Genomic DNA, 25,923 nt, shown 5'->3' with positions numbered 1-25,923 from the left:
ATGCATCAGGGTTTTTTACTGCAGAGAATGGTGATTGGCCATCTGAGAGAAAAGAGTTTGGCATTTTCTATCTCTGAGCAGGTCCAGTTGTCTAGCAAGTAGAATGTTCAGTTATGAACCTGTGTAGCAGATTTATTCCTCCGTAATGTTTTGAAACAGTACGTTTATTTTGAGGGTCTCGCTCTAACCATAGTTTTTTTGGGAGGGCAGTGAAACTACCGAACAAGACGAGGTAAAGTTAGAGTCTAACGCTATAGCTGACAGGCACTCACTCCAGCTTCTCAAACTTTTTCTCTTTAAAGGAACTGGCTTACAGAAAGGAGATAGTGAGAGCTGATCTAATTAACAAAAAAGTTGGAATCAGGTATGCTTTGAAAACATTTTTTGCTGTTGGAGAGAATTCAAGAATGAAATACCCAGGGGCGCCTGGGTGGCTCAGTTGTTAAGCGTCTGCCTTGGGCTCAGGTCATGATCCCAGGGTCCTGGGATCGAACCCCACATTGGACTCCCTGCTCGGTGGGAAGCCTGCGTCTCCCTTTCCCACTCCCCCTGCCTGTGTTCCCTCTCTCGCTGTGTCTCTCTCTGTCAAATAAATAAAATCTTTAAAAAAAAAAAAAGAATGAAGTACCCACAAGACTTTAATTTTTCCTGAAAGAATGCTTATGCTTAGAGAGGGTTTTGATATCTTTCAGAGTAAGTAAGTGATTGTAAATCATCTGTTATGATGTCTGGTGTCTCATGGAACTCAGAAAGGAAGGTGATATTTCAGATAGGATATCTTAAAATATAAGCATGTTTTAAGTACTCCAGTGAAGTTTATGGATTGTACACTCCTGTTTCAGAGAAACTCCAGAAAATATTGCCAAGCTTCTAACGAGGATGTGTTTAAAGTCAGAAGTAATAGGTGATGGGAATCAGATTGAGATTGAAATCCCACCGACCAGAGCTGACATTATCCATGCATGTGATATTGTAGAAGATGCAGCTATTGCCTATGGATATAACAACATTCAGATGACTCTCCCGAAAACCTACACCATAGCTAATCAAGTAAGATTGCACCCTTAAATACTTGTTGTTAGAAACTGATTATTGAATGCCAGGAAGGCATTCGAGAAAAACAGCACATAGGAGTTAAGTAGTATTTGGACATGCTGTGCTATGGGAGGCATTCGCTATGGAGAGGATGCAAAACAGATGCCCAGTGGATTAGAGTAAGTTCAAAACCTGTGATGACTAGTAGTTGAAGAAAGACAGGTTTTGAGTTTGGAGCCCTTTTGAATCTTGAACTGGGAGATTCATTTTTTCAGCCTGGCCTGAAGGCAGAAGAAGTTCAGTGTGGGAGAGGTGAAGTGGGAGGTTTGTTCATCTGTGTAGGAGTATTGGGGTAGTGAGGCAGTGGGGAGGGGGCAGGGAGTGAAGTGGTGGTATGGCAGTATTAGTAAGGATGGAAGGGGGTTTGCCTTTTCATGACCTGTGTAAAACTTTTGTTGTAGGAAATTTTATTGAGGTGGACTAAAGTTAAGTATCTTTTTTTCAGTTTCCTCTTAATAAGCTCACAGAACTCCTAAGACATGACATGGCAGCCGCTGGATTCACGGAAGTGCTTACCTTTGCTCTGGTATGTCTCTCTCCTGTGCTTTCTGTGCAGCTGATGGTTGACACTGAATCTCTGAAGTTTTGTACTCCAATTCCTTACATGAATTTATAAAATCTAGGCTGCTAAAATTTCCAGGTTCTAGAAGAATAACTTTTTTTACTTGAGATTGTATAATTTCTAGTAAAAAAATGTTTCTTTTTTGTCACAGAAAATCATGAAGGACAAAAGTCTTAAATGACAGATAACAATGTATTTTGTACTTTTATGGAAGTGTTGAGGGTTGAATTCACAACGTATTTCATAACCAAATTGATTAAGTTAGAATTTTTAGTCTTAATTTGGTTATGTCTGTGCCCACTAGATGCCGCCCTAGTTAAGGATTTGTGGACTGTTCCACATTAAACTTTGTTGTCTTTGAACATGTTCACAACATTTGCTTTGAGTTGGAAAGCTGACATAAAAGGCCTGAATCAGGAAATGAATTTTATTACAAAATAGAAGGAAATGCCCTTCCCCCACCAGATTGAAAAGAATAAAACATCTATGCCGTTCATAGTTTCCTCTTCTCTTGTTGAGCATTTGTGTGATGCCTACAGTGTGTAGTTCTGGAGTCTTCACGTAGATATCAGCTTAATGATGGAGGGCAAAAACCAAAACCAAACAAAAACAAACGACTTCATTTTCTCCCCCCAACTCAACTCCAGACAGACTTCTCCATCTTATGTTTACAGAGAGTGCAGTAGTGGGGTTACATTACTACCAGTTTGTGGGGAGAGGGTGGTCGGAAAGGAGATGCAGCCCCTCTCCCTTTATTGAGCATTTGTCATTCATAGGATGCTAACCTGGGAAGGGACTTTACAGATTTTCTAGTTCAGCATTGTCACTGTTTCTGATTCAGGAGTCCTTTATTCCGCATTTACAGAACATCTGTTGTATGCCAGGCACTGTAAGAATGAAGAGGCCTGAGGTCAACAGGACAAGTACCTAACGAAGTGTATACAGACAGGAGAACCAGGACCAGAATCCTAGCCTTTTGGCTTTTAGAGCAGTGCTTTTCTGTTGTCTCGGCCCGTGTATGCTCGGTTTGTAGTACAGGTCATTCATATATGCATATACACTTACACAGTTGTGAACATTAACGAAATGCAAAAAGTAGCATTGAGAAACGTATTTCATTTTTAAAAATTAAGTGGCATGGGATTGATCTGAAACGATTCAACCTGTACAGAACCATGTAGAGTAAACCGTTCCCCTGTTTCCCTTCAGATTTCAACCCTATTTTCCTCCCCAGAATTAACCGAGGTTCAGACTTTGGCCTGTGAATTTCCCTGCCCTTTTATAGAAGTAATGAGTTTTGCTCTTGTAACTGTGTAGCCCCATGTGTCTCAGGGGAGCACATACTCTGCCCGACCAGGGCTGCTCTGCAGGGAGAGTTTATCCTGTTGGTCTAGGCCTTTCTGCCTGTGATTCCCGCTCCGTGCCACGCTCTGAAGTAGGTGTTCCAGTCTTACGTGGCAGTAACTTGTCCCATTCCATACAGCCGGTCGGCTGTCGGCCAGGGATTCCAGCCCAGGCCTGTGACGGAACTGTCCACCAGGAGTGCCAGAAACAGTCTGTTCAGCTGTCCCAAGTCACTTCAACACATTATCACTGGGGGAGGGGAAGGAGTGAGGTGCTAGAGTTTCAAATATGTAATGACAGTTTTCTAATAGGAATTTCAGCGTCAGAGGTATTTATGTGACATAATTAGCAAACCTAAGTATCTCTGTGCCTTATATCTAGTTTTGCATGAGAGAAACAGAGCCTTTTCTAAAACCTAGCTCTTGTTTTTCCGAATACAAGTAATTGTTATCTCATCATTATGATTTTTACTATGTCTGCATACTAGTTGTACTAAGGTTAAAGTAGATAGTTTTAAAAGTGAGTTAATTTAAAATATTACAAGAATATTCATAAAAATCATGAGCTTCATTTACTTATATTTTTCTAACACTTTAAACACATTAACATTGAAAAAGATATTTAAAAAAATTTTAGCTACTGCCACTTCAGGTTGCCTTGATTTAAAACTGCTTCTAATTTCTGTCCCGTATCCTCCATTGTCATGATGAAGTACAAGGCCACTTAGATACCTCCGCTGCCGTGTGTTTGTGGAACAACCTTTCTTACACATACACACACACACAGTACTAGTTCTGTTTGACAGTTGATTGCATTATTTAAATTGTATTTCCTAATTAATCACATTATATCTTGTTATAAAAACTTCTCGTGCTGAGAAGAAATTCTGGTTATTTCCAGTGTGCCTGCCACCATTCTCTGCCTCTGCAGACATCACAGATCAGGGAGCTCTTTTGTGCTCTGCTTGAATGTGGCTTTGGTATCCTTCCCAGGAGAGCATGGCAAGAATCATTAGAGCTGGCATTGACATAAAACCTAAACCCATTTGTGTGTGCGTGTGTGTGTGTGTTACTCTAAGAAATACAGACTAGTCCTTGAAGACCACTTTGTAAAATAGTGTAGTAAGCAGCGTCACCTAATGTTGGAAAATCGTTCAGTAACCTGCTGGCCCATCAGTTTTCATGTTAAGTTTTAAACTCCTTTGCAACAGTTAGCATTAATATACATGATAAGTTTTAGTACTTATTAATCATCATTGTTAATATTTTTTTGAGCACTTAGTTTGTGGCAGGTACTTTATTTGCATTATCTTGTTAACTCATTTATTAGATGTGGTGCATCTAATAGTTTTATTATCATAACTTCTGTTGGTCATCCTGGTTTTTGAGTATGACAGGTATCTTTCTCTCTTTGGAGGGTGAGTGCTTAGAAGTTTATTGCTCGGAGCTTTATCAAGCACCTATGCACAGAAGTTAAATGATCAAGTAGAAATAACATTGGGCAGAATTCAGGCCACTTGAATTCTGCTCTTAGTCTTACCATTCTACCACAAGTCAGTATGGATTTAGCAGGGATTATAACGGTAATCAAAGCCATAGGCACACTTAGCGGGGAGAGCAAATTTGACAGGAGTCATTAGGAATATTTTTAAGGAAGCGGTAGAACTGTCATTAAAGTAGAGCCTTGAGGGATGGGAGCAGGTAGGGTGGGGAAGGCATTTCGTAAAAGAAAGGAAGAGTGTAAGATTCAGGGAATGGGCAGCTAATTGTAAGAGACTAGACTGGTAAGGTAAATGGGAGACTAGCTTAGGAAGGGCCCAAATACAGTACCACCATCAACATGTGAAAAACTTACTTTGCCTCTGTATCATGGATAGAATTCCTTGTAAGAGAATTGTTAACGTTAAACTGTATCTGCTTTGGCCCTGAGTTAGTTGATATATTTATTATTTTTAACTTATTTATATAGAGAACCTACATTGCTATGAGACCATAAGTTGACTTACAACATTAAATACTTTGTATATTAAGTTTAGTCATTGTTTTTCTTTCTTTATTTTGCATGTACTTCTTAGTGCTCCCAAGAAGATATTGCTGATAAACTTGGTTTGGACATCTCTGCAACAGAAGCAGTCCACATAAGTAATCCTAAAACAGCTGAATTTCAGGTGAGATTTTTAAGTAGGTTAGAATTTAGATAAATACTGAGAGGCAGTACATAAGTTATACTTAAGATGACAAAATCTTAGCACTTTTTAAAAAATCTCTTCTTGGATAAGATTATAGTTGGTTCTGGGATGCCTGGGTGGCTCAGTCAGTTAAGGGTTTGCCTTCGGCTCAGGTCATGATCCAGGGGTCCTGGGATCCGAGTCCAGCATCAGGCTCCCTGATCAGCAGGGAGCCTGCTTCTCCCGCTGCCTGCTGCTCTCCCTGCTTGTACTCTCTCAAAAAACTTAAAAAAAACACCAAAAAAACTTAAAAAAAAAAAGATTATAGTTGGTTCTTACATAACTTTGTTGATGAATTTTTTTTATTAGATATAAGATTCATTAGACCGTGCAGGGGAAGGGGCAGAAATTTTATTACAGAGCACGCGTGCGCAAGCGAGAAAGAGCAAGAATTGGGGCGGGGCAGAGGGAGAAGGACAAGCAGAGTCCATGCTGAACAGGGAGCCTGACTAGGGCTTGATCCCAGGACCCCGGATCATGACCTGAGCTGAAACCAAGAGTTGGATGTTTAACTGACTGCGCCACCCAGGTGCCCCTTGTTGACGAATTCTTAACACTTTTTAGTCTTTTCTTGATTGGCCTACAGTTGTGTTTTGCTTGCTTTGCTTTCCCAGGCTTGTCTGAACTTTCCGTTTCATTCACTTCAAATCAGTTGACTTTAATACTATTTTCAGATTTCATCTTTTCTACCCATTTTGTAATAAATGAGTCAGCAACTGTTCCCAGTACCTCCATTAAGTCACTGACTCTGAAAGTAGTTGTTACATCAGTTCTTGACTATGCTGCCTTCATTTTTTTCATGGTAATCCTCTAGTTCAATGGCAGTTTCACATAGAGTTCAGGAATATTTCAGTGAGAATACTATCTTAGTAAATGTTATCTTCGTTTATTAATGACTTCAGACCATCTCCTCTCTTTCTTACTGGTCAGTTCTCATTCTCATTCTGTTTTTCTTGCACATGCAATTCTTTATGATTTTCTTCAACCCTGGCTTAGAATCAACCCTGGAATCTTAGAATTGGGAGGAAATGCTTTCAAGAAAATTAATGCTATTATAATATGTGAACTCTGTGACTTGAGATTGTTTCTGTGAATCTTGATTTTCATTATCTGTAAAACTATGGGAGGGAGTCTTAAATTCTAAAAATTTTTGAAGTTCTAAAAATGTTAAAAAATTTTGGATTTTTTTAAAGTTAGATTTAATCTGTACCACTAATGTGGTAGATTAGGGCCAGACTGCTATTTAAAGAACTAACTGGTAATAATATTCATCAAGTACATAAATTGTTTCTCTCTATTCAGTGTCAGAACTTTGAAGAATTCTTATGCCAATTGGAAGGATTGTGATAAGTTCCACTAGCTTTTCTGCTGTTCTTAAAAGATGCCCATGGTGTTCTTTTCAATGAGAGACACTCAAATTCATTTGGGTAGAGGGATTTTTCAGTAAATCTTACTGGACTTTTATTTGAGTTTATTCTAAATTTTCCTTTTTCTCCCAGTTTCATTTATCAAGCTTGATAGATTTCTTAAGATGTGGTAATGTTCTGTAGGGTTTGCATCCTGTTTTCTCTATTCTATCTAAGTGGGAGGAAAATCAGAAACACATTAAATATCACTGTATATAGCTGTGGTTTAGCACACTTTCAGAATCAATATTTCTGCATGAAATACATTAGATGAGTCCATCTTTTAGACAGGACAGATTCTATATTTTACTCCTGCTTTACCAGTAGAAATGTCCTACCAACACTAACGTGGCTAACAGGTTTTTGTTTATTTATGGTTAAATGTAAAGTTATTTATGGTCTTGTAACTCAGTTTATTGTTTAAGCCCATTCTTTTTCTTGGATAATTCTTAATTTTGGACTATTTTCTAACTGTAGATGTGTTAGAGAATGGATAAAAGAAGAAAAATGTTAGTTAAAACATGTAAATTTTATAATTATAAACAAAATTACAGAATACTACCACATTTCCCCAGATTAGCAATAGCATTCCTTAATATTTTTAAATGTCCAGTCATTGTTGAAATTTTCTCATTTGTCTCAATTTTTTTAATAGTTTGTATGAACTTCATGTCAAAGTCGATGTGCTTCTTACGTCTCTTTTAATCTACAGATTGCCCCTCTGTCCATCTCTGTCTCTCTTCCTTCGCTTTTTTCATTGAAGAAACTGTGTCCTTTGTTCTATAGAGTTCTCACAGTTAGGATTTTGTTAAATACATTCCAGTAGTCCCCTATATTTCTAGTAAATTGGTAGGTAGATCTAGAAGCTTGATTTGGAGTCAGGTTTAATTTTTTGTATTGCTGTGAATTATTAAGCAAATAAGGCTGATCTATAAAATGGGGAAGAAAAAAAACCCACTGGGAAAAGCTATTTACAAAGGTAGGTTGTTTATATTCTGGTAAGTTAAGCTTTCTTTTAACATTGTACTTTCATTTCTATGAATGGATTGGGCACTTTCTCTCCAGTGTGAAATGAGCGATATTTACAAAAGCACGGAATTGAAGGCTACTAGCAGCAGGTGGCAGAGTGAACGTGACTGGAAAGGTTTTCTCTTTCCCTCAACACACATTCTACCAGCAAGTCTTCATAGGGGCTTCCTGTTAATGCCCGTAGGATCTTGGAGGGGCTGCCATTTTAGCCAGGATGGTCAGCGCAGGCCTCTGTGGGCCAGAGCATAGAGCTGAAGAAAGTAAGACAGCCACATGTGAATCCAGAGGAAGAATATATGCGGTAGAGGAAGAGAGGTGGCTCAGAGGCCTGAGCCAGAATGCTGCTGGGGGGTGTCCTGAAACCCAGGAAGCCTGGGGAGCAGCAGGCATGGAGGGTAGAGAGGAGGCCAGGGCCAGATTCAGATAGGACCCCATGCAAGTCATGGAGTTTATTCAAAATTTGATGGAAACCTGTTAGATTTTTGAGCAGAGGAATTTCATGATGTAGGCCTTAAATCATCACATTGTGTGGAGAACAGGCTGTAGGCAGCAGGAGAGGAAGCAGAGAAACCAGCTTAAGTAGTCTGGGTCAAAGGTAGTGGTGCTGGTATCTGCTGCGAGCCCTGGATCTTAACGATGATGCCCTACCACTGCTCATAAAACTCTTCTGGAAACATGCTGTGTTGAAACCTAACCTATCTCATACAGCTTGGAATGAGAGATTTGAGACAGACGTAGGGAAGTTGTTTTTAGTTGTTTTTATTTTTATTTATTTTTTTCTTTTCCTAAAGATTTTATTTATTTATTTGACAGAGAGAGACATACAGTGAGAGAGGGAACACAAGCAGGGGGATGGGAGAGGGAGAAGCAAGCTCCCCGTTGAGCAGGGAGCCCAACGCGGGGCTCGATCCCAACACCCTGGGATCAGGACCCGAGCCGAAGGCAGACGCTTAACGACTGAGCCACCCAGGCGCCCCTGTTGTTTGTTTTTAGAACTAGGATGTATGTTTGTATTTCTTTGGCCACTAAGCTGAAAACTATAGTCACAGCTTGCCCGTAGCAGCTTCATAATTTTTTTAGTGCTTACATATTTGTGTTCTGTTTTCTCATTGTTGTGATATTTTAATTGCATTTACATTTTCCCTAGTCTTGGTTTTTAAGAATTCGATTAGTTCATATTTAATCTATTTAAATATTTGCATTTCTTGTAATCTCCTTCATTTACTTTATAAAATAAAACAGGATATTAAAATTTACATATTTGCAATCTTAGAAGCTAATTTTAATTTTAAAAATAATAGAATAACTAATCCTAGATACAGGCATTGTATTTATATTTGTTTCTCAATTTTTGATCAGATTTTATGATTTTTCACTTTCTAAGTTTGGGAGCCAGAATATTTTCAGTTTTTTGTTTTGGAATTGATAATTAAAGATGATTTGGACATTTTGCATTTTCCAGAAGAGTCTTACTACTGTGAAGCTGTTGAGTTCTTTTGGCCTTGTCTTATAACCAAGTCTGTTTGGGTTCTTATTTGGTCAGTGCAATTTCATGTTTTCTCCTGTAGGTGGCACGCACTACCCTTCTTCCTGGCCTCCTAAAGACCATAGCTGCAAATCGGAAGATGCCCCTTCCTCTGAAACTGTTTGAAATCTCTGACATCGTAGTAAAAGATTCTAGCAGAGGTAAGAACAAGTCATCTTTGATTTGTACACTTACAGCATTTTATTATGAGAATCTCAGCTCTGTATAAAAGTGGACACTATGACCACCCCTGTGTATCCAGCACCTGCCTTCAGCAGTTATCAGCACATGGCACTCCCCCTTGTTAGTTTGATGTAATTCTGAGACATCCTACCATTTGACCAGCAAACACTTTAGTATGTATTTCTAAAAGATATATATATATCTAAAAGATAAAAGATACCACTTTTGTTTTTGTAAAAATAACCTAACACTATTTTATCATCAAACATCCAGCTAGTGTTTACATTTTCCTAATTGTTTTATAAATTTAGTTTTCATGATTGATTGATATGAATCCATCCAAGCAATATATTCAGATATTTGGTTGCTCTCTCTTATTTCTTTTAGTAGAAGGCAAATCGTAAAGAACTTAACATTTATGAAGAACCCTGTTAAAACCTCAGCTTGAAAAGTACTGTGGAACATTTTTTTTTAAATCTTGTGATATATGTGCATATCATTTTAAGGTACTTTGATGTCTTGTCATTCTAGTTTAGCATTTAGCTATTCATCACTCTTGTATTAGTCATTATAAATGTGTTTGACCAGTTTTTGCCTCGAGAATAGGCTGGACTTGTTAGTATAGTAAGTTGCCTGGTCCACCATTTGGAACTCAGAGGTTATTTAATAAACATATATTTAGATAGTACTTAAACCTGATTGCCAAGGATGTCTGTCTTATTCAAACTTCTGTCTTCAGACTTAGACAACAAGTCTGTTTGGAGCTGCATATGAGGTCACTTCTCGGTAGCAGGGCCATCAAATGACTGAATTCCTGGTGGTATTTCTCTGGTTCTCTGAATTTGACAATTCCAGTCCTAACGATGTTTATTCAGGAGTTTTACTCCAGACTGTGAAACTCAGAGTGTGTTCTTCTGAATCACTTGACAACAGCAAAGGCCTTTTCCTCAGTTACTCCTGAAGAGGATAATATGGCATTATTCTGACTATCCAGAGTAGTCAAGAACTATTGACTGTAAGTCAACCTGTCTTAGGAAATAGATATTATAGAGGCATGTCCACTTGACTGTATATGGACTTCCATAGCAAGCTTTGCAGCCAAAGCTGGATTCCATCTGCTCTCCACTGTGCAGCCTTGTGTTCAATTAACAGCATCAGCTTGCATTTGTATAGTACTTTATACTTTTGAAATTTTTAAAAAAATATACCTTTTCTTTTGTGATTGTTAATCTATGACTTTGAGGCAGATGGGACCAAAAATATTGTCCCCACTTAATATGTAGGAAAACTAAGACAGAAAAGTAGTAATTTGCCCAAGGCTGCATAAATTTTGGACTTAGAACTAGGGCCAGAATTTGGTCTCTGTGCATACATCCTTAGAGAATAAAAGTTTAGTTTAATACCAGTCTATGTAGAATTTTCTTTGGGTGGTCAATCTGTGGTAGGAATCAGAAAGCATTTTCACTGCCAGCTATAAGTAGTTCTGAGGGTTCTTGTGCCTCAAATCCTCCATTGGTACAGATACCTAAGAATTTGTTACGATTTTAATGTCAGATTTTTTTTTTTTTTTTTAAAGATTTTATTTATTTTTTTGACAGAGAGAGACATAGCGAGAGCAGGAACACAAGCAGGGGGAGTGGGAGTGGGAGAAGCAGGCTTCCCGCAGAGCAGGGAGCCCGATGTGGGTCTCGATCCCAGGACCCTGGGATCATGACCTGAGCCGAAGGCAGACGCTTAACGACTGAGCCACCCAGGCACCCAATGTCAGATTTTTGCTGTTAACTTTGACTCCTTTCCTTTCATCTTAGCTCTTTGAATTGTAGGTTTTGATCCTTGGTGATCCAAACATTTACAAATACAGGATTAGGTTAATTATACCAAGTTTCCTCAAAAGTTTTATATATTTGGGTGTTCCTGAGTTGGGGGCATAAAGATTTACAATTTTTAGATCTTCTTGTTGGATAAACACCTATACTATGATATGGCACCTTCTTCAGCTCTTGTTTACACTCTGTGGCTTAAAATCTAGTTTGGTGTTGGGGCGCCTGGGTGGCTCAGTCGTTAAGTGTCTGCCGTCGGCTCAGGTCATGATCCCGGAGTCCTGGTATCGAGTCCCACCATCGGACTCCTTGCTCGGCGGGGAGTCTGCTTCTCCCTCTGACCCTATCCCCTCTCATGCTCTCTGTCTCTCATTGTCTCTCTTGCAAATAAATAAAATCTTAAAAAAAAAATTAAAAAAATTAAAAAAATAAAATAAAATCCAGTTTGGTGTAAGTAAGTGTGGCTACTCCGGCTTGCTTTTGTGATGTCCATTAGCATGTTAAATCGTTCTTCATCCCCTCACTTTGAATCTGTTTTTTTAGGTATAAAATGAGGCTAAGTTTCCTCAAAAGTTTTATAATACTATTTCAGCAGTAGGCCTCCTCCCTAATGGTAAGGACTCCCTGCAGGGCTCTGTAGGGCTGGGCATGCTTGCAAGCAAGCAGCTCAGAGTCTGGAGGGTGAGGAGCTGTGGGGTTCCCCACAATTGCCACAGGAAATTTTCACTGTAAGCACGGAGCACTTGACTGTATTGCAGTCCTTGTTAGGGATATCTTCACAATGGGTGAGGAGCTGTGGGGTTCCCCACAATTGCCACAGGAAATTTTCACTGTAAGCACGGAGCACTTGACTGTATTGCAGTCCTTGTTAGGGATATCTTCCACTATTTTTTCTTTCATGTGTCTTTTGAAAAGGCCCAGACATAGACTCCACTCTGCCCCAAGGCCCATACTTGGAGATAGCCTTGCCTGTTGAGAGCAAGCTCTTGTGCAGTACTAGGCTATAGACCATCATTTAATAAGTCACCCTGGTGATAACCCCAGAAAGCCAGTCCTATACTTTTTAATTCACATATGGATTTCTGCTGCACTTTGTTTCATCAGAAAGAATAGTTTTCATCTCTGTAGCAGTAGCAGACCTCTCTTATTTGGGTGTTTAGTTGTGATTATTTTGCTGTTTTCCCTATGGGAACATTTTTATCTGACCCTACTTTTGCCTGTTGTCTTGCACTTATGGTTTATTTTCTTCCAAATTTTCTGTCCCATCAATGGGATTTGAGGAATGAGAAGAGGTGAGTGTGCTCAATAAGTTTACCATCTTGAAAATCTAAGTTTGCTTCGGAGTGGGTTTTCTCTTTAGTTAGGCCTGGATTTTATGTCCTAACAAGTAGCTTTTCTGATGGATTATTCTACATATGTTCAAGCGGACTCCCTACTTGGCGTTTTGTATACATAGAGGGTTCTATGGGAAAGGCAGTGTAGCACCGTGGATTCAAGACTGTATAGCCAGAGTAGTTTTGAGTCATGGTTCTGCCACTTATGAGCTGCTGAACTTTGGGCAATTTATGTAATCTCTCTGTGCCTGTTTTCTCATCTGTTGCAATGGGGATGACCATAGCACTTACTAGATTTTTGGTAAGGATTAAATGAAATTGCATTTTGAAAAGTTCGAGCCACGTAATCACTGTTTGGTGTCTGCTCTTACCGTTAGAGTATTAGTAGTTCCTAAGGCCAGATGTGTAACATCCCAGTCTATGGTAATTTTCTGTGAGAATGACTTGGAAACTTTTGGCTATTAAAGGGTTAATGTCACCTTGCTGACACTAAAGATGAGGCACTTGGGGCTCATTTTTATCCTAACTTGATTTAATTGGCTTTTCTTTTGTTGTGCACTATCTCTTTTAGGGTATGAAAACCAAAAAGTACTGATGGGGAAATACACTGAAAAACAGGAATGTGGTTTTTGTTGTTGTTGTTTTATTTTGTTTTTCAGGAATGTTGTGTTTTCAGTAATTCATCACCCCCTTTTCTTCAATGAATTGAGCACAAATGGTTTTACTGCCTTTTAAGCCAGTAAGCATTTTTCTATTGGATTTATATTAGCCATTTCCTCCTAAATATTCAAACTGTTTTTGAAAAAGAAAAATCTAGACCATTAAAAGTGAAATGGTAGAGGAGTTTTCCAGTCATGTGTAGCATCCTAGATTTTCATTAGTGGGGGCCATACCCAAAGTACTGGTTCAGAAGGGGCAGAGATGTGTGCAAGAGTGAGCAAGACAGTCTCATTCATTGCATTGGTAGAAAAGTCTTTTTGAGTTCCTTTCCTTTGCTAGGGTCTGCTTGTAATATGAGAGAGACAGTTTCCAGTCTTGAGGGAGACTCACTGGTGAGCAGATTTTTATAGGTAATACTCCAAGGGAGCGCGCAAGGGGCCCTGATAGCACAGAGAAGGAGTGACAATTGCCACTGACTTGTTTTCTAACATTAAGGAACACCTCGACTCGGCCTCCTGTCAGTTTTGTGTAGGCAAGCGTATCTTCCACAATGGAAATGAAAAAGGAATCTCTGCTGGATTTCAGTATGCCTCCCACAAATTTTGTTTGACTTACATTCCTGTAAGAGTAAATGAAAGCCTACTAGCCCCTGTTTTTATGCTTGACCTCATTGGACAGTTTTTATGCTCTTGTGGACCTTTTGACTGGCTGTCCATGTTGTGAGACCGTCAGGCCCACTGCCTGTTTAGTGACTAAGTCAGGCACACTTCTCAGATAGTAAGACTTCCACTCGGAGTCCAGCACATTCCGGTTCTTTAAGGCTGAGCCAATCACTGCATTTATTGAGCTGTAAGATCCAAAGTTGCTGCCGCACTGTTACAAATTAGTCATGAGTCCAGCATCTAAGCTGATTTGTCCCTTTTGGGCAGAGTGGCATGTGTCTTTGGAACGAGAAGTTAAATGCAGACTCTGCTGTGGGGCACATTTTCAGCTTTATGGCGGAAGTCAGTAGAAGCGGCCCTGGAGCTATCAAATCAGGCTGCTGTGTGAGTTCTTGATTGGTTTCAGTTGTTCCTACTTTTGTTCAATGTCAAGAATAACTAAACTGTAAACAAAATAGTAAATTACTGTAGAGGAGCAAAGGACCGTACTTGTAAATTGCTAATCTTTGTGCCCAGAAAAGCAACTGTATTTTGCAAAGGCCAACATTCGGGCTTTTTATTAAAAGCACATTGAATTCTGCCATCACAGTTTATTCCATGATGGTCCCTGAGGCTGCCAGCATGCCTAGAAGCTCACTGAGATGGCAGGAGAAAACACATCACCGGGTTGAGTCTTAAAAGTTTAAAAGGAACCAGAGCTTAAGGAAGATGACTTAGTTTGGCTTTGTAAAGGGTACTTAGATTTAGCATGATGCAGTCATCCAGTTGTCAGTTTGACATATATCTGTAGAGAATCTTGAAAAATCAAATCATCATGCACTTTAGTTTGAACTAGGCACTTAGAGACTTTTGGGTTTTAATACTATAGTAGATGGAGTAGGTTACAGGCCCTTGACCACTTGGAGGGCTCCAGCTACCTCACTTGCCGTAGCTCACTTCAAGCCTTCACTTCTTGCTCAGACCATTCCTACTTTCTCCAGAGCATTGCTACAGGCCTGGTACAAGCTGCATTTTCTCTGCCCCCCACCCCCAAAGAGTTCTACTAGTTTCTAAAATTTCACATACTTCCTGAAGTTTTTCTTTTTTTAAAGATTTATTTATTTGAGAGAGAGAGAGAGGGCCCACAAATATGAGCAAGGGGAAGGGCAGAAGGAGAGGGAGAGAATATCTAGCAGACTCCCCACTAAGCCCAGAGCCCAGTGTGGGGCTGATCCCACAAGCCTGAGATCATGACCTGAGCCTAAATCAAGAGTCAGATGCTTAACCGACTGAGTCACCCGGGCTCCCCTTCCTGTAGCTTTTCTAAATCAGAAGGATCTACTTTTTACCCTGACTTATTTAAATGCGGAAATTCAGAACCTCTTTTAATGTTAATCACAATATGTAAGATTCTTGTTCCTTTTTCTTCCTTGGGCAGCCACCATAGCTGTGTAGAACATAAATAAGTCACTGCTCTATGATTTGATTTGTTCTTCCAATTTGCTCTCTGTACCATTCATGGATCTGTCTTGTTTTGTAAACTACTGAATTTAGGGGCCAGATCTTTATAGTTTTTTCTATAATTCTTTGCTTGATAAAGAGCTCAGTAATAGTGTTTTCATTATGAGCTTGTGAAATACTTAAGCTCTGAGAAATTGTCCATTAATTCTGTAGCCATCAAATAATGGGAGATTATCTAGCATCCACATGTGGAATGCAGTTTTCTGAAGAGAGCTTATGTCATCAGTCTGGATTAATTTAATTTTACTACTTCATATTTTTGGCATGTAGAATTTCCAATTAATAATTCAAAAAATATGGGTGTAAGGAACATTGACATTAACAATATTTGAAGTATCATCATTCTCCTATATAATGGCATCTTAACTGTAAATAACATCATTTTTAATATGGAAAGTTATTTTAGTACATTTGGTTTCACACAGTTAAAATCTGCAAATGTGAGTATAATATGCTCTGTCATGCATTGCATACCGTATTTTTTTAATAGATAAAAATCTATTCCAGGTTTATGTTAACTAAAAGCCAACCCATAAGGTTATAACTTTTTCCTTCATGCATTGAGAAGGTCATAGATTTTTTTTTCCCCCCTCACATTAATTTCTTGGCTTTCAGCATTACCTTAAAAAAAAAAAAATCTGTACTTTGGTGTTACAGTACAGAAATTTTAAGGAAAATTTTTCTTAAGTTTCATGTTCATAAAATTTATTTGTACTACCTTTAAGGACTTTATAGATATATATTAAGAGCAGTTCTATTCTTTTCACATTAAAAGAATCACATATCCAATTTCTCCCTAATCCTACTCTTACAGTTAGTTGCCAGATATTTTCTATGCATATGCAACCATATGTTTTACATTTCTCTGTATAGCCGTAGATACAGAAAAATACTTTCTAAATTTTTTTTTTTTTTTTAAGATTTTATTTATTTGCGAGAGAGACAATGAGAGAGAGCATGAGAGGGAGGAGGGTCAGAGGGAGAAGCAGACTCCCTGCTAAGCAGGGAGTCTGATGGGGGACTCGATCCCGGGACTCCAGGATCATGACCTGAGCCGAAGGCAGTCGCTTAACCAACTGAGCCACCCAGGCGCCCCAGAAAAATACTTTCTAATGTTGGGGTGTCTGAGTGGCTCAGTTGGTTAAGCATCTGCCTTCGGCTCAGGTCATGATCCCAGGATCCTGGGATCAAGCCCTGTGTCGTGCTCCCTGCTTCTACCTCACCCTCTGCCCCTCCCCCCACTTCTGTACTTGCTCTCTCTAATAAATAAAATCTTTACAAAAAATACTTTCTAGTGTTTACACAAATGGGATTATGCTTTAGCTGTCCTATGCTTTATCTTTTCCCTGTGAACACAGTCTGTCCATCTCATTCTTTTTAGTGGCTGTGTAATATTCCATCGTATGGCTGCATTATAATTCAGACTATTATGATGAATATTTAGATTGCTACCAGGTTTTTGCTAATATGTCTGTTGTAATGAATATCCTTGTACACTTACACTAATTTGTATTTGTAGAAATAGAATTGGTCAGTCCATAGGTAAGCATATTAAATGCTTGCTGTCTTAAATTCTCTTCCAAAAAGGATTTTTTTTTTTTTTTAACAAACTTGCAGCCCTACCACCAGTGTGTAAAGGTTCCTGTTTCACACATTAGATAGTTTTTAAGGTATAGGTCTTCACAGGATTCTTGTAGCTTTTGTGAATCATTTAATACTACATTGAAATTCTTCAGGAGATACTTAAAATTTGCCACATTAGCTATATAGTCTCTTGAGTACTAATATTAAAGAAATGTATTGGATGGAATGGATTAAAAATTAGGGTGATTCATTTTATTTTCTCAGTCTTGGCCAGACTACTAATCTCATGCTCCATATCAGCCACTGATTACTTTGGAAGCCTTCTTGGTTTTTCAGTAGGCTTTCTCCTAGCATCTATATTTGGGCCTTCAGGTGAATATGAGAATAGAGATGGAGTCATTTTCTCGAAGACTCTGCCCTCTTCCAGGCGGCCCATATATAATAACATAACCTAACACCGTAATTTGCTTCTTATCATTGGTGCTTTGGTGAAAGAGGCCCTACACCAAGCAGGAGCCTGTTTGAAAAATTTGAGTTGTAGGCAGTAGTTTTACTTTACTGAGGGACATCATGTACCATTCTTTTTTTCCCTCCTCTTTAAAAAAAAAATCATTTTGCATTTTTTTTTCAGCTTATGGAATTGTAGCCACCCCACCCCCCCGCCCCCCTTGGGTGGTTTAGATCAGCCTCTCCGGGCAGTACTTTGAAGTCTGCGAAATACACTGGTAATTTAGGCTGACATACTTGGCAGGCCCATTTAAAAAGCAGAATTGTTTGATGGCATGACACAAGAGGTCTGTTAACTGAGTTATAAAGAACTAAGGCATTTCCAACAAACCCTTGTTTTTGGCATGAAATTTAAATAGTTCTTACTTTGTGGCATGCAGTGAGTGAACTTCCTGTGATGTAATGTGGTCCCTCAGTGCAAAATATGAGGAAATGAGAATTTTACTATATCTAGCAGTTTCTCCAAGGACGAATGGGTGGAACTGCATATGTGGTTATTTCCTCCTTTAATTCAGTTCGGGTACAGCAAAGGGAATATCTTAGCGAGATGGGAGGAAGCAAGTCTAGAGGGAGTGGTAACGCTTGGGAAATGTGGAAAAAAATGGCCAATCAGTGATGGGAGTTGGAGGGGCTGCCTAAATAGCTTAATTCTTACGTGGGTTTAGTACAAGGCCCTACAAATCTGCGGCTTTTCTTAAAAATATTGCGGAATCGAATCCAGGAATACATAGCTCATTTGTGTATGTGTGTTATGCAAACATCCTGAAACCTTTCTTGAATAGAGTACAATTTAAGTCCTGTATTTTTTATTGTAAGTTCATCATTGTAATTATCAGAATCACTCAACTTGTTCTAAATTCTAAGTCTTTAAACCAGATGTTGCTCCTCTTATCAGAAAGGTAAGTTTTATGTAGTTTGGAGATCAGGAAAGAAGTATTCCAAGGCACAAAGGTTACCAAAATAAAGCTTCCAGTTTATGTTGCTAAGCTGTCTGAATGTTGGCATTACTGTTGGTCTCTTCTCTCCCAGCAAAAATGGAACAACAAAGTAGTTTGAATACATGTTTGTATATTAAAGTGGAAGCATGTGACCCCAACAAATGGGTACCATATGGCAAAGATACCCAGGAGCAAGTCAGTAATATGAAAGGGATAATTTAGTTCTGTTTCATTTCATTTTTTCCCTTCAGGGAGTGTGCGTGTATATGAGAGCATGTGTGTGTGTTCCTGCGGAGAAATCAAGCCCCTCATTTGAGTTTATGCATGTGGTTGGTTTAGTGAGGTTTTATGCCTGCCTGGTTTTAATATTAATCTTTATTCTTACACCTTCCATTAGAGCATTTAGACACCAGATTTCCTTATTCTTGCAAGTGGAAACGAGAGAGAGAGTGACAGTGGTACAGAACTCCCTTTCCTACATCAGCGGGCTCTTGTGCTGACTTAGAATGTGGCCCACTGGCTGGGCCTGGTCTTGTGTAATAGCTTTATGTGTGTGTTTACCTCCCTCTCCAGGCTTTGTTCATTTATTCAGAAATTAATTGTTGAGGGCTTAGTCTGTGCAGGCCCGGAGCTGGCTTTGACCGTACCCCTCCAGGAATACCTAGAGCCAAGGGCCTTGAATGTAGAAGGCACTAAGAAATGTTACAAGGCTTATTTCTCTACATGTGTTCAGTCAGAAGTTTCACTCCGAACACACTTTCCACGAATTACAATATTGTTGAATGCTAGAAACTTTAGTTTAAGGACTTCAAAAATAAAACACTTGAGAATACTAAAATATGTGTCCTATCAAAACCATTTCAAGAATGTACATCTTTGACTATATTAAGTAGGTGTATATCTATCCATAAGTTTGCTCTTATTTGTTTTCATCTAAGTCCTTCAGGGATTTTCTCCTCTAAATCCTTTAGAGAGGGGCACCTGGGTGGCTCGGATGGTTGAGCGTCTGCCTTCAGCTCAGGTCATGATCCCAGGGTCCCTGGGATCGAGCCCCACATCGGGCTCCTGGCTCAGCGGGGAGCTTGCTTCTCCCTCTCCCCCTGCTCATGCTCTCTCTCTCTCTCTCTCTCTCTATCTCTATCTCTGTGTCTCAAATGAATAAATAAAATCTTAAAAAAAAAAAAAATCCTTTAGAGACTTAGGGATTTCCAGTGTTTAGTAAAAGAACATGTGTTCTAGAGCCAGATGATACTGGTCCATTTCTGCTTTTATAACTTATTAGCTATGTAATTAATTACAGTTAGCTCTAGCTAGTTGGCTTGACCCTGGGCAAAATCTTTCTGAGCCTTTGTTTCTCCATCTTACTTTTCCTATCCTATTTTATAGGGATGATAAAACTCACTTTACATGATTGTCTTGAAAATTAAATAAGATTATAGATAGAATGATAGGTGCTAAGTACCTAGCACATAGTAGATAATCAGTTGTTAGTTTCACTTTTTGCCCCATTTATGTGCTCCCTTTTATATTACTTTAGTAGTATGGTGTCTTAAAATACCCGTGTTTTATTTGGATATCTGGAAGGTAAAAGACATTTTATATTTTGTCAATGGAAATGGCTATGGGAATAAATCTGAGGGAGAACTTTTGCTCAGCACATGCTAATATAAAGTAGATTATTTTTAGTTCCCCCCAGATATTATTTTGTAATTCTTTCTGTAATTTGAACAGCAAAATGAAGTCCATATTCATTCAGTATTTGTGTCAGAGCAGTTGTCTCCTTTGGAATTAAAGGGTCACAAGTGTATATATCTGTTAAGATTAAATGCTCACTGTTGAGTTTAAGTTTACCTTTATACGCTATACACTTTTTTTTTTTTTTATGAGACTCACGCGCTGCCTACTGCGCTAAGGAGGCAGGTCACTTTTTTTTTTTTCTAAAGATTTTATTTATTTGAGAGAGAGAATGAGAGACAGAGAGCATGAGAGGGAGGAAGGTCAGAGGGAGAAGCAGACTCCCTGCCCAGCAGGGAGCCTGATGCGGGACTAGATCCCGGGACTCCAGGATCATGACCTGAGCCGAAGGCAGTCGCTTAACCAACTGAGCCACCCAGGCGCCCTACACTTTTTTTTGAAAAGGAGTTTTAATAAAGTTTCAGATCTTTGTAACCATAACTACAAAATACAAAATAGCTCTGTCATGACCAAAACCCTCCTGTCACATTTTTCCCCCACATCTAACCCCAGGCAACCACCGTCTGTTCTCTGTTGCTATTGTTTTGCTTTTTCCAGAATGTCCAAAAAATGCACTTATATGTAATCTTTTGAGACTGGCTTCTTTCATTCAGTAGAATGCCCTTGAGATTCATTCAAGATGTCAAGTCTGTTAATAGTTTGTTCCTTTTTGTTGCTGAGTAGTATTCATTCCACTGTGTGGATGAACCACAGTTTGTTTATCCAATCACCGGCAGGGTTCTTTTGGATTGCTGCATGTCTGTCTTAAAATAGTACATTTTGGGGTGCCTGGGTGTCTCAGTTGGTTGAGCGACTGCCTTTGGCTTGGGTCATGATCCTGGAGTCCCGGGATCGAGTCCTGCAACGGGCTCCCTGCTCGGCGGGGAGTCTGCTTCTCCCTCTCCCGCTCCCCCCTCTTGTGCTCTTTCTCTCTCTCACTCTCTCTCTCAGATAAATAAATAAAATCTTTAAAAAAAAAAAAAAGTACATTTTGTAAGTTCTGATTTTCAAAGTAGAATAATACATAATAATCAAGGAACAATTGGAAAATAGATGAGACTTAGAAAAAAATGATCTCTGCTCAAATATAACCTCTGTTGACATTTAGGTATATTTCTCTTCAGTCTTTTTCCTGTTTGTAGAGGGTTTTTTTTGTTTTTTGGGGTTTTTTTTAGCTTATTTTTACATTGGTGTGATTCTTACCTTCCTATTGTAATTGTATTGTAATTGCAAGGAGTATCTGTGTATATGGTTTAAGAAGATTGTAAAGCAAATACTACTGCGGCCATCCAAACTAATAGAATATTGCCAGTATCTTAAACTTCTTGTAAGGCTCTTCCCCATCATATCACTTCTCTTAGAGTAATCACTGTCCTAACTTTTGTGATAGTTATTCCCTTCTTCACTTCATGGTTTCCCAACCTGTGTGTGTTCTTTAAACGATATAATTTAATTTTGACTTTTTTTGAACTTAATGGTCTCTCTCTCTCTTTTTTTCCAATTTACTATAAGTATTTGCTCTAGCTCTTAAGTTTCATAAAGATGCATTTTAGGCCCATAGTACTTTCTTAAGTAATGGTCACCGTGGTCTTGTGGCCAATTCTTTTATTTTTTCAGATGTAGGTGCAAGAAACTACAGGCATCTCTGTGCTGTTTATTACAACAAGAATCCTGGGTTCGAGATAATCCATGGGCTACTGGACAGAATCATGCAGTTGCTTAATGTGCCTCCTGGTGAAAAGAAGGGCGGATATGTGATCAAAGCATCAGAAGGTAAGACTGATCAGCCAAATCCAGAGTTAGTGATAATGTCATGAAGAGTCCAGGCCCTATTTTTGATAGTTTTTTCGGTTTGATTGGGGTGGGGAGGTGGGAAATAGAACTTCATTTCATTTAATTGTTAGTATTTTCCAGAAAACATTCCTTTTCCCTGCAGCATCTTAGGAAAATGCTTGTAGAGTCTTCTAGTTTTACACAAAATACTTCTGTTTCAGCTGAGTGTGGTAGCCCCTAGTTATTGGCACCATCAAGCCCCTAGCCCCATGGTGAGACTTCTGAACTCAGGAGTCCAAACTGGAAGCTGGGAGAATCTAACCTGATGATGTGCACTCAGAAGCTGCCCGTCTGAAGCCTTTACGGCAAAAGAAAAACCTGACAAGTTATCCTGAGAGACTTCACATGTTAATCAAGTCCTAAGGTTGACTGAGGAAGAGTGAGATTCCTCCTGTATGAAAGCCCAAGGGCAGTAAAATGCGTTGGGGAGTTTCAGTTAGGCTAACCAGATGGAGTCTATATACTACTGATGCGCCTGGGTTCTCCTGATGGGAGGCATTCTGGAGTATCCCTGTAGTTTGAATCTGAGTTTGTTTTATTAGACTAGAGATCGAGAAGGAACTTGAAATATTTGACCACTTGTTCCTACTGCTTGCCTGACAATTTTTTATCATTATTTGGCCTCTTAAATTTCTAACAGAACATTCATTTTTTTAAAAAGTGTTATTTGGCAGTTACATATAGTGGAAGGAAGCAAGGCAGGCCACATGAGCAAAGACGAATATGACGGCATATGTGGCCTAGTGCAGTTTGGTTTGACTATATGGTGAGGAGGAAGCTTAGGACTATATTTAGCATCCTGGATGCTAGAATAAGGGATTTTAGCTAATAGAAAAATACTGAAGTGGGTTTTTTTTTTTTTTTTTTAAAGCAAGTAAGTGAAATAACTTAGATCTGTGAGTTCAAGGGATTAATCTGGCAGCAGTATGGAGGTTGGGTAGCATAGAGAGTAGAGGTAAAGAGGATGATTGGAAGGTATTGGGGTGTGTACACTGTGATAGAGTATACACTAAACTATAGTAGTGAGGTTGTGGACTTGAAACTTGAACTTCAGTGTTGGGCGTAGCTATTCCAAGAAGACTGATTTAAGAAACTTCTGAAAGGTAGGAGCTACAGCACTTAGCATTTGGAACATTTCATGGTATGTGCCGCTTGGAACTTTTATAATAACAGCTAGTATGTGTTGATCTTTTTAAAAGTCAGATTTTTATAATTCTAAACCTGTGGCAGTATTTAAATCCTTTATTATTTTGGTGCTAAAATATGTAGTGCTTCGTACTTAATTTCTCTGATATGTAGGTATCTGTTTTGGTTTGGAGTTGTTTTTTTTTTTTAATTAGAAAATGCATTCATAAATTGTAACCTTCTCATGTGGTTGTAAATCTTTATGTTCAGTGTTTTAGACCAAGTTGTTACTATATTTTGATTTAGTATGAGGACAGAGTCAATATTCTGTTCCCTTTTGAATTTATTTAGGCTTTCATAGTAAAATATTCTAATGTTTTAAAGTTTTGACGCCTATGAAATATCCTAGATTTATGAATTTGAAAGGCTTTGATACAACCTCTTTATGTATATGGGTGGCCTGGACCAGTACATATTTCAGTATATCTAAACTGGCTATTTTGGGAAAATAAAACAGGGTATTTACTTCTAGTGTCCCTATCACCAGCATGAGCCACATCTTTTTTTTTTTTAAGTGCTTTCTATAAGAGCCATCAAGCCAAAGAGAATTACTGTCATTTTAAATAATAGTTCCTCATTTCTCGTAGGCATGTCTAAGTCTATTTTGATTAATGACAAACATGGTCTTCTTTTATGGTTAAAGAAATCAACACTTAAAGTAAGTGGTTTGTCAAAGTAAGTCAGTAGCAAAGCTGGTATTCATCTAAAATTTCACATATATATTACATAGATCATATAGGTATACATAGATATCTCCTAGGTAAATATGTGTAAACACAGGATTTGGTAGTTGGAGCGTGTTTAGCTACATCATTTCTACCGATTTACTGTTATTCTGCATATAGCTTTTTCTGCAAAGAGAAGGTCTTGAGAGTATCAAAAAGAATAGAAGCAGATTAAGAGCTACCATTTCCTACCATTCTTGATTACTGAGTTGTCTTCTGTTACTCTGGCATATGGTTTACTTTTTAATAATTAAAAATCCCTGGTGGCTTTGCATTTATAATTGAGCTAAGTCTGTTCACCAGAGATTCCTGCTAATGTCAGTTCATTGGCAGTTATACCTAATTTCTTCTGTCTTTTCTAATGAACACCACCGACTTCCTTTTGTGCTGTGCTGTTTGGTGGTAGTGATGAGTGGAACAGAATTTGATTCCCCTTTGAGAAATGTGGCTCTGTCCATTGTGAGAGAAATCTGGAAGCTCATTTGATCCATCATTGCATCGATCCCAAGGCGTTCTATTGACATTGGATGTAACCTTGTTTAGATGAAGGCAGCAGCTCTCTGCAGCCTTGAGGAGTCTGTGCTGGAGCATGCTTGGCTCACAATTGCGGCCAGACTTAGAAGCCACAGTCGCTTAGTCTTAGAGTTTTCACTCGCTGAGCACCTTTGCATTTAACGTAGCGTGAGCTAGAACATGGAGTTGATGATCGAATAAGGGCAGTTAAGTGGGAGGGAGGAAAAAAACCTTTAACGTTTTAGCAGACTGTAGAGCCTTTGAGGGTTTCAGAAGGGTTCAGCTCAGTGTTTTAATGGCATTTGGTCAGATTATTGCAGCATATATATGCCTTCCCCCCTCCCCCAAGCTTCTCCCTTTTGTGGTTTGTTGCAAACTAAATTATGTATGTCAGAATGCATTTATCCTTTTCAGAAACCACTTTTGGGCAAGAAAAAAATCTCAACGTTTTTGTGTTTAGGACAGTTATGTGGTTGCTGGGCATATCAGTGGCAAAAATAATTTCTTGTAGGAGGTGGTAGGCTTTGTGTGCAGTTGGCTGCATTGACTTTAGTTTGTAATTTTTCCCCTTTTTAAATTTTTTTTACCGAGTTCAGTTTTGTTTTATTTACAATTCTCCAGAAAACTTCAGTTTAACTTGAGACAAGATCCCTGAGAGAGAGACAGGTTTTACAGCTTTTAGTTTTGACCATTCTAGTTTTCATGCTGCTCAGAATTCATCTTGTGAAATGAACAATAACCATGTAAGTAATATGCACATTTTATCCTGCACCATATGTACCCCTAGTGGTTATTTAGATACCTTCTGTTACAGCAACACCTAATGATCATTGACTTGACCTGTAGGTCATGACCTTTTCCTCTTTTAGGACACCTGTGAAGGCTTTCAGATGCTAAAAAAATACGGGTGAAACTGTGAGGGTTTTCCTAGTCTTCACACTGGTTTTTAGTGTAACTTGAGCTTGGAAATATATGAGAAGATCTGTTGAACAACTTGTTGAAGTAAAGGTGTTCCATTTATGGTTTGACTTACACAAATGTTCTGGACTCGAATAGAGGCGGGGGAGATCCATATGATGTGTCCACACTTAGTTACCACCAACAAAGGCATCACTCTCCTAAGGCATCGAGTTTAAAAGAAAAAAGGTTTACATGTTTTTAAGCTTCCAGACTTTACTACCCTGCGTAAAAACAGTACTTATTCCTCTGCTTCTCTGCTTTTTCGTGTTTCAGGCAAGCCTTCAGATACAGTTTTTGTTACCTTCTTGGAAGGGATTAAACAACTCAAACCAGTTTTGCAGCAGCCGTGATCCCCACGCAGGGAGCAGCCCTGTACCGGGCGCCACGGTGTTTGACGCTCGAGCCGCTAATATGCGGTTCACTTAGCCCTGTGGTTTTGTTTGTTTTTGCCTCCTTCTCTTCTGACTCCTGTGCGTTTCACTTTGTGTGTGGGGGGGGGGGGGCGGGGGGGGTACTTACTTGATGTTCCAGTACTCAGCAGATTGCAGTGACCCTCCACGTGGATGACTCCGCTCCATTTCCCATCTGATACATGTT

At 39.0% G+C, this 25,923-nt stretch overlaps 1 protein-coding gene across 3 annotated transcripts in view; it reads left to right on the top strand.

Moving 5' to 3' along the window:
- Positions 1 to 25,923, top strand: part of FARSB (phenylalanyl-tRNA synthetase subunit beta) — a 78,672-nt gene that overhangs the window by 30,849 nt on the left and 21,900 nt on the right. For all 3 annotated transcript variants that reach the window (XM_045867889.3, XM_045867890.3, XM_064587141.1), the window contains 6 exons: positions 303 to 364; positions 843 to 1,050; positions 1,541 to 1,621; positions 5,076 to 5,168; positions 9,232 to 9,349; positions 21,728 to 21,883. In XM_045867889.3, the coding sequence (XP_045723845.1) occupies positions 303 to 364; positions 843 to 1,050; positions 1,541 to 1,621; positions 5,076 to 5,168; positions 9,232 to 9,349; positions 21,728 to 21,883 (718 nt within the window). The remainder of the gene's footprint in view (positions 1 to 302; positions 365 to 842; positions 1,051 to 1,540; positions 1,622 to 5,075; positions 5,169 to 9,231; positions 9,350 to 21,727; positions 21,884 to 25,923) is intronic.

The sequence above is a fragment of the Mirounga angustirostris genome, unplaced genomic scaffold (genome assembly GCF_029215605.1).
Source record: "Mirounga angustirostris isolate CCGP_5_RB_7025 unplaced genomic scaffold, mMirAng1.0.hap1 SCAF_3, whole genome shotgun sequence".
Classification (NCBI taxonomy): Eukaryota; Metazoa; Chordata; class Mammalia; order Carnivora; family Phocidae; genus Mirounga; species Mirounga angustirostris.
This window is presented reverse-complemented; position numbering and strand designations above follow the sequence as displayed.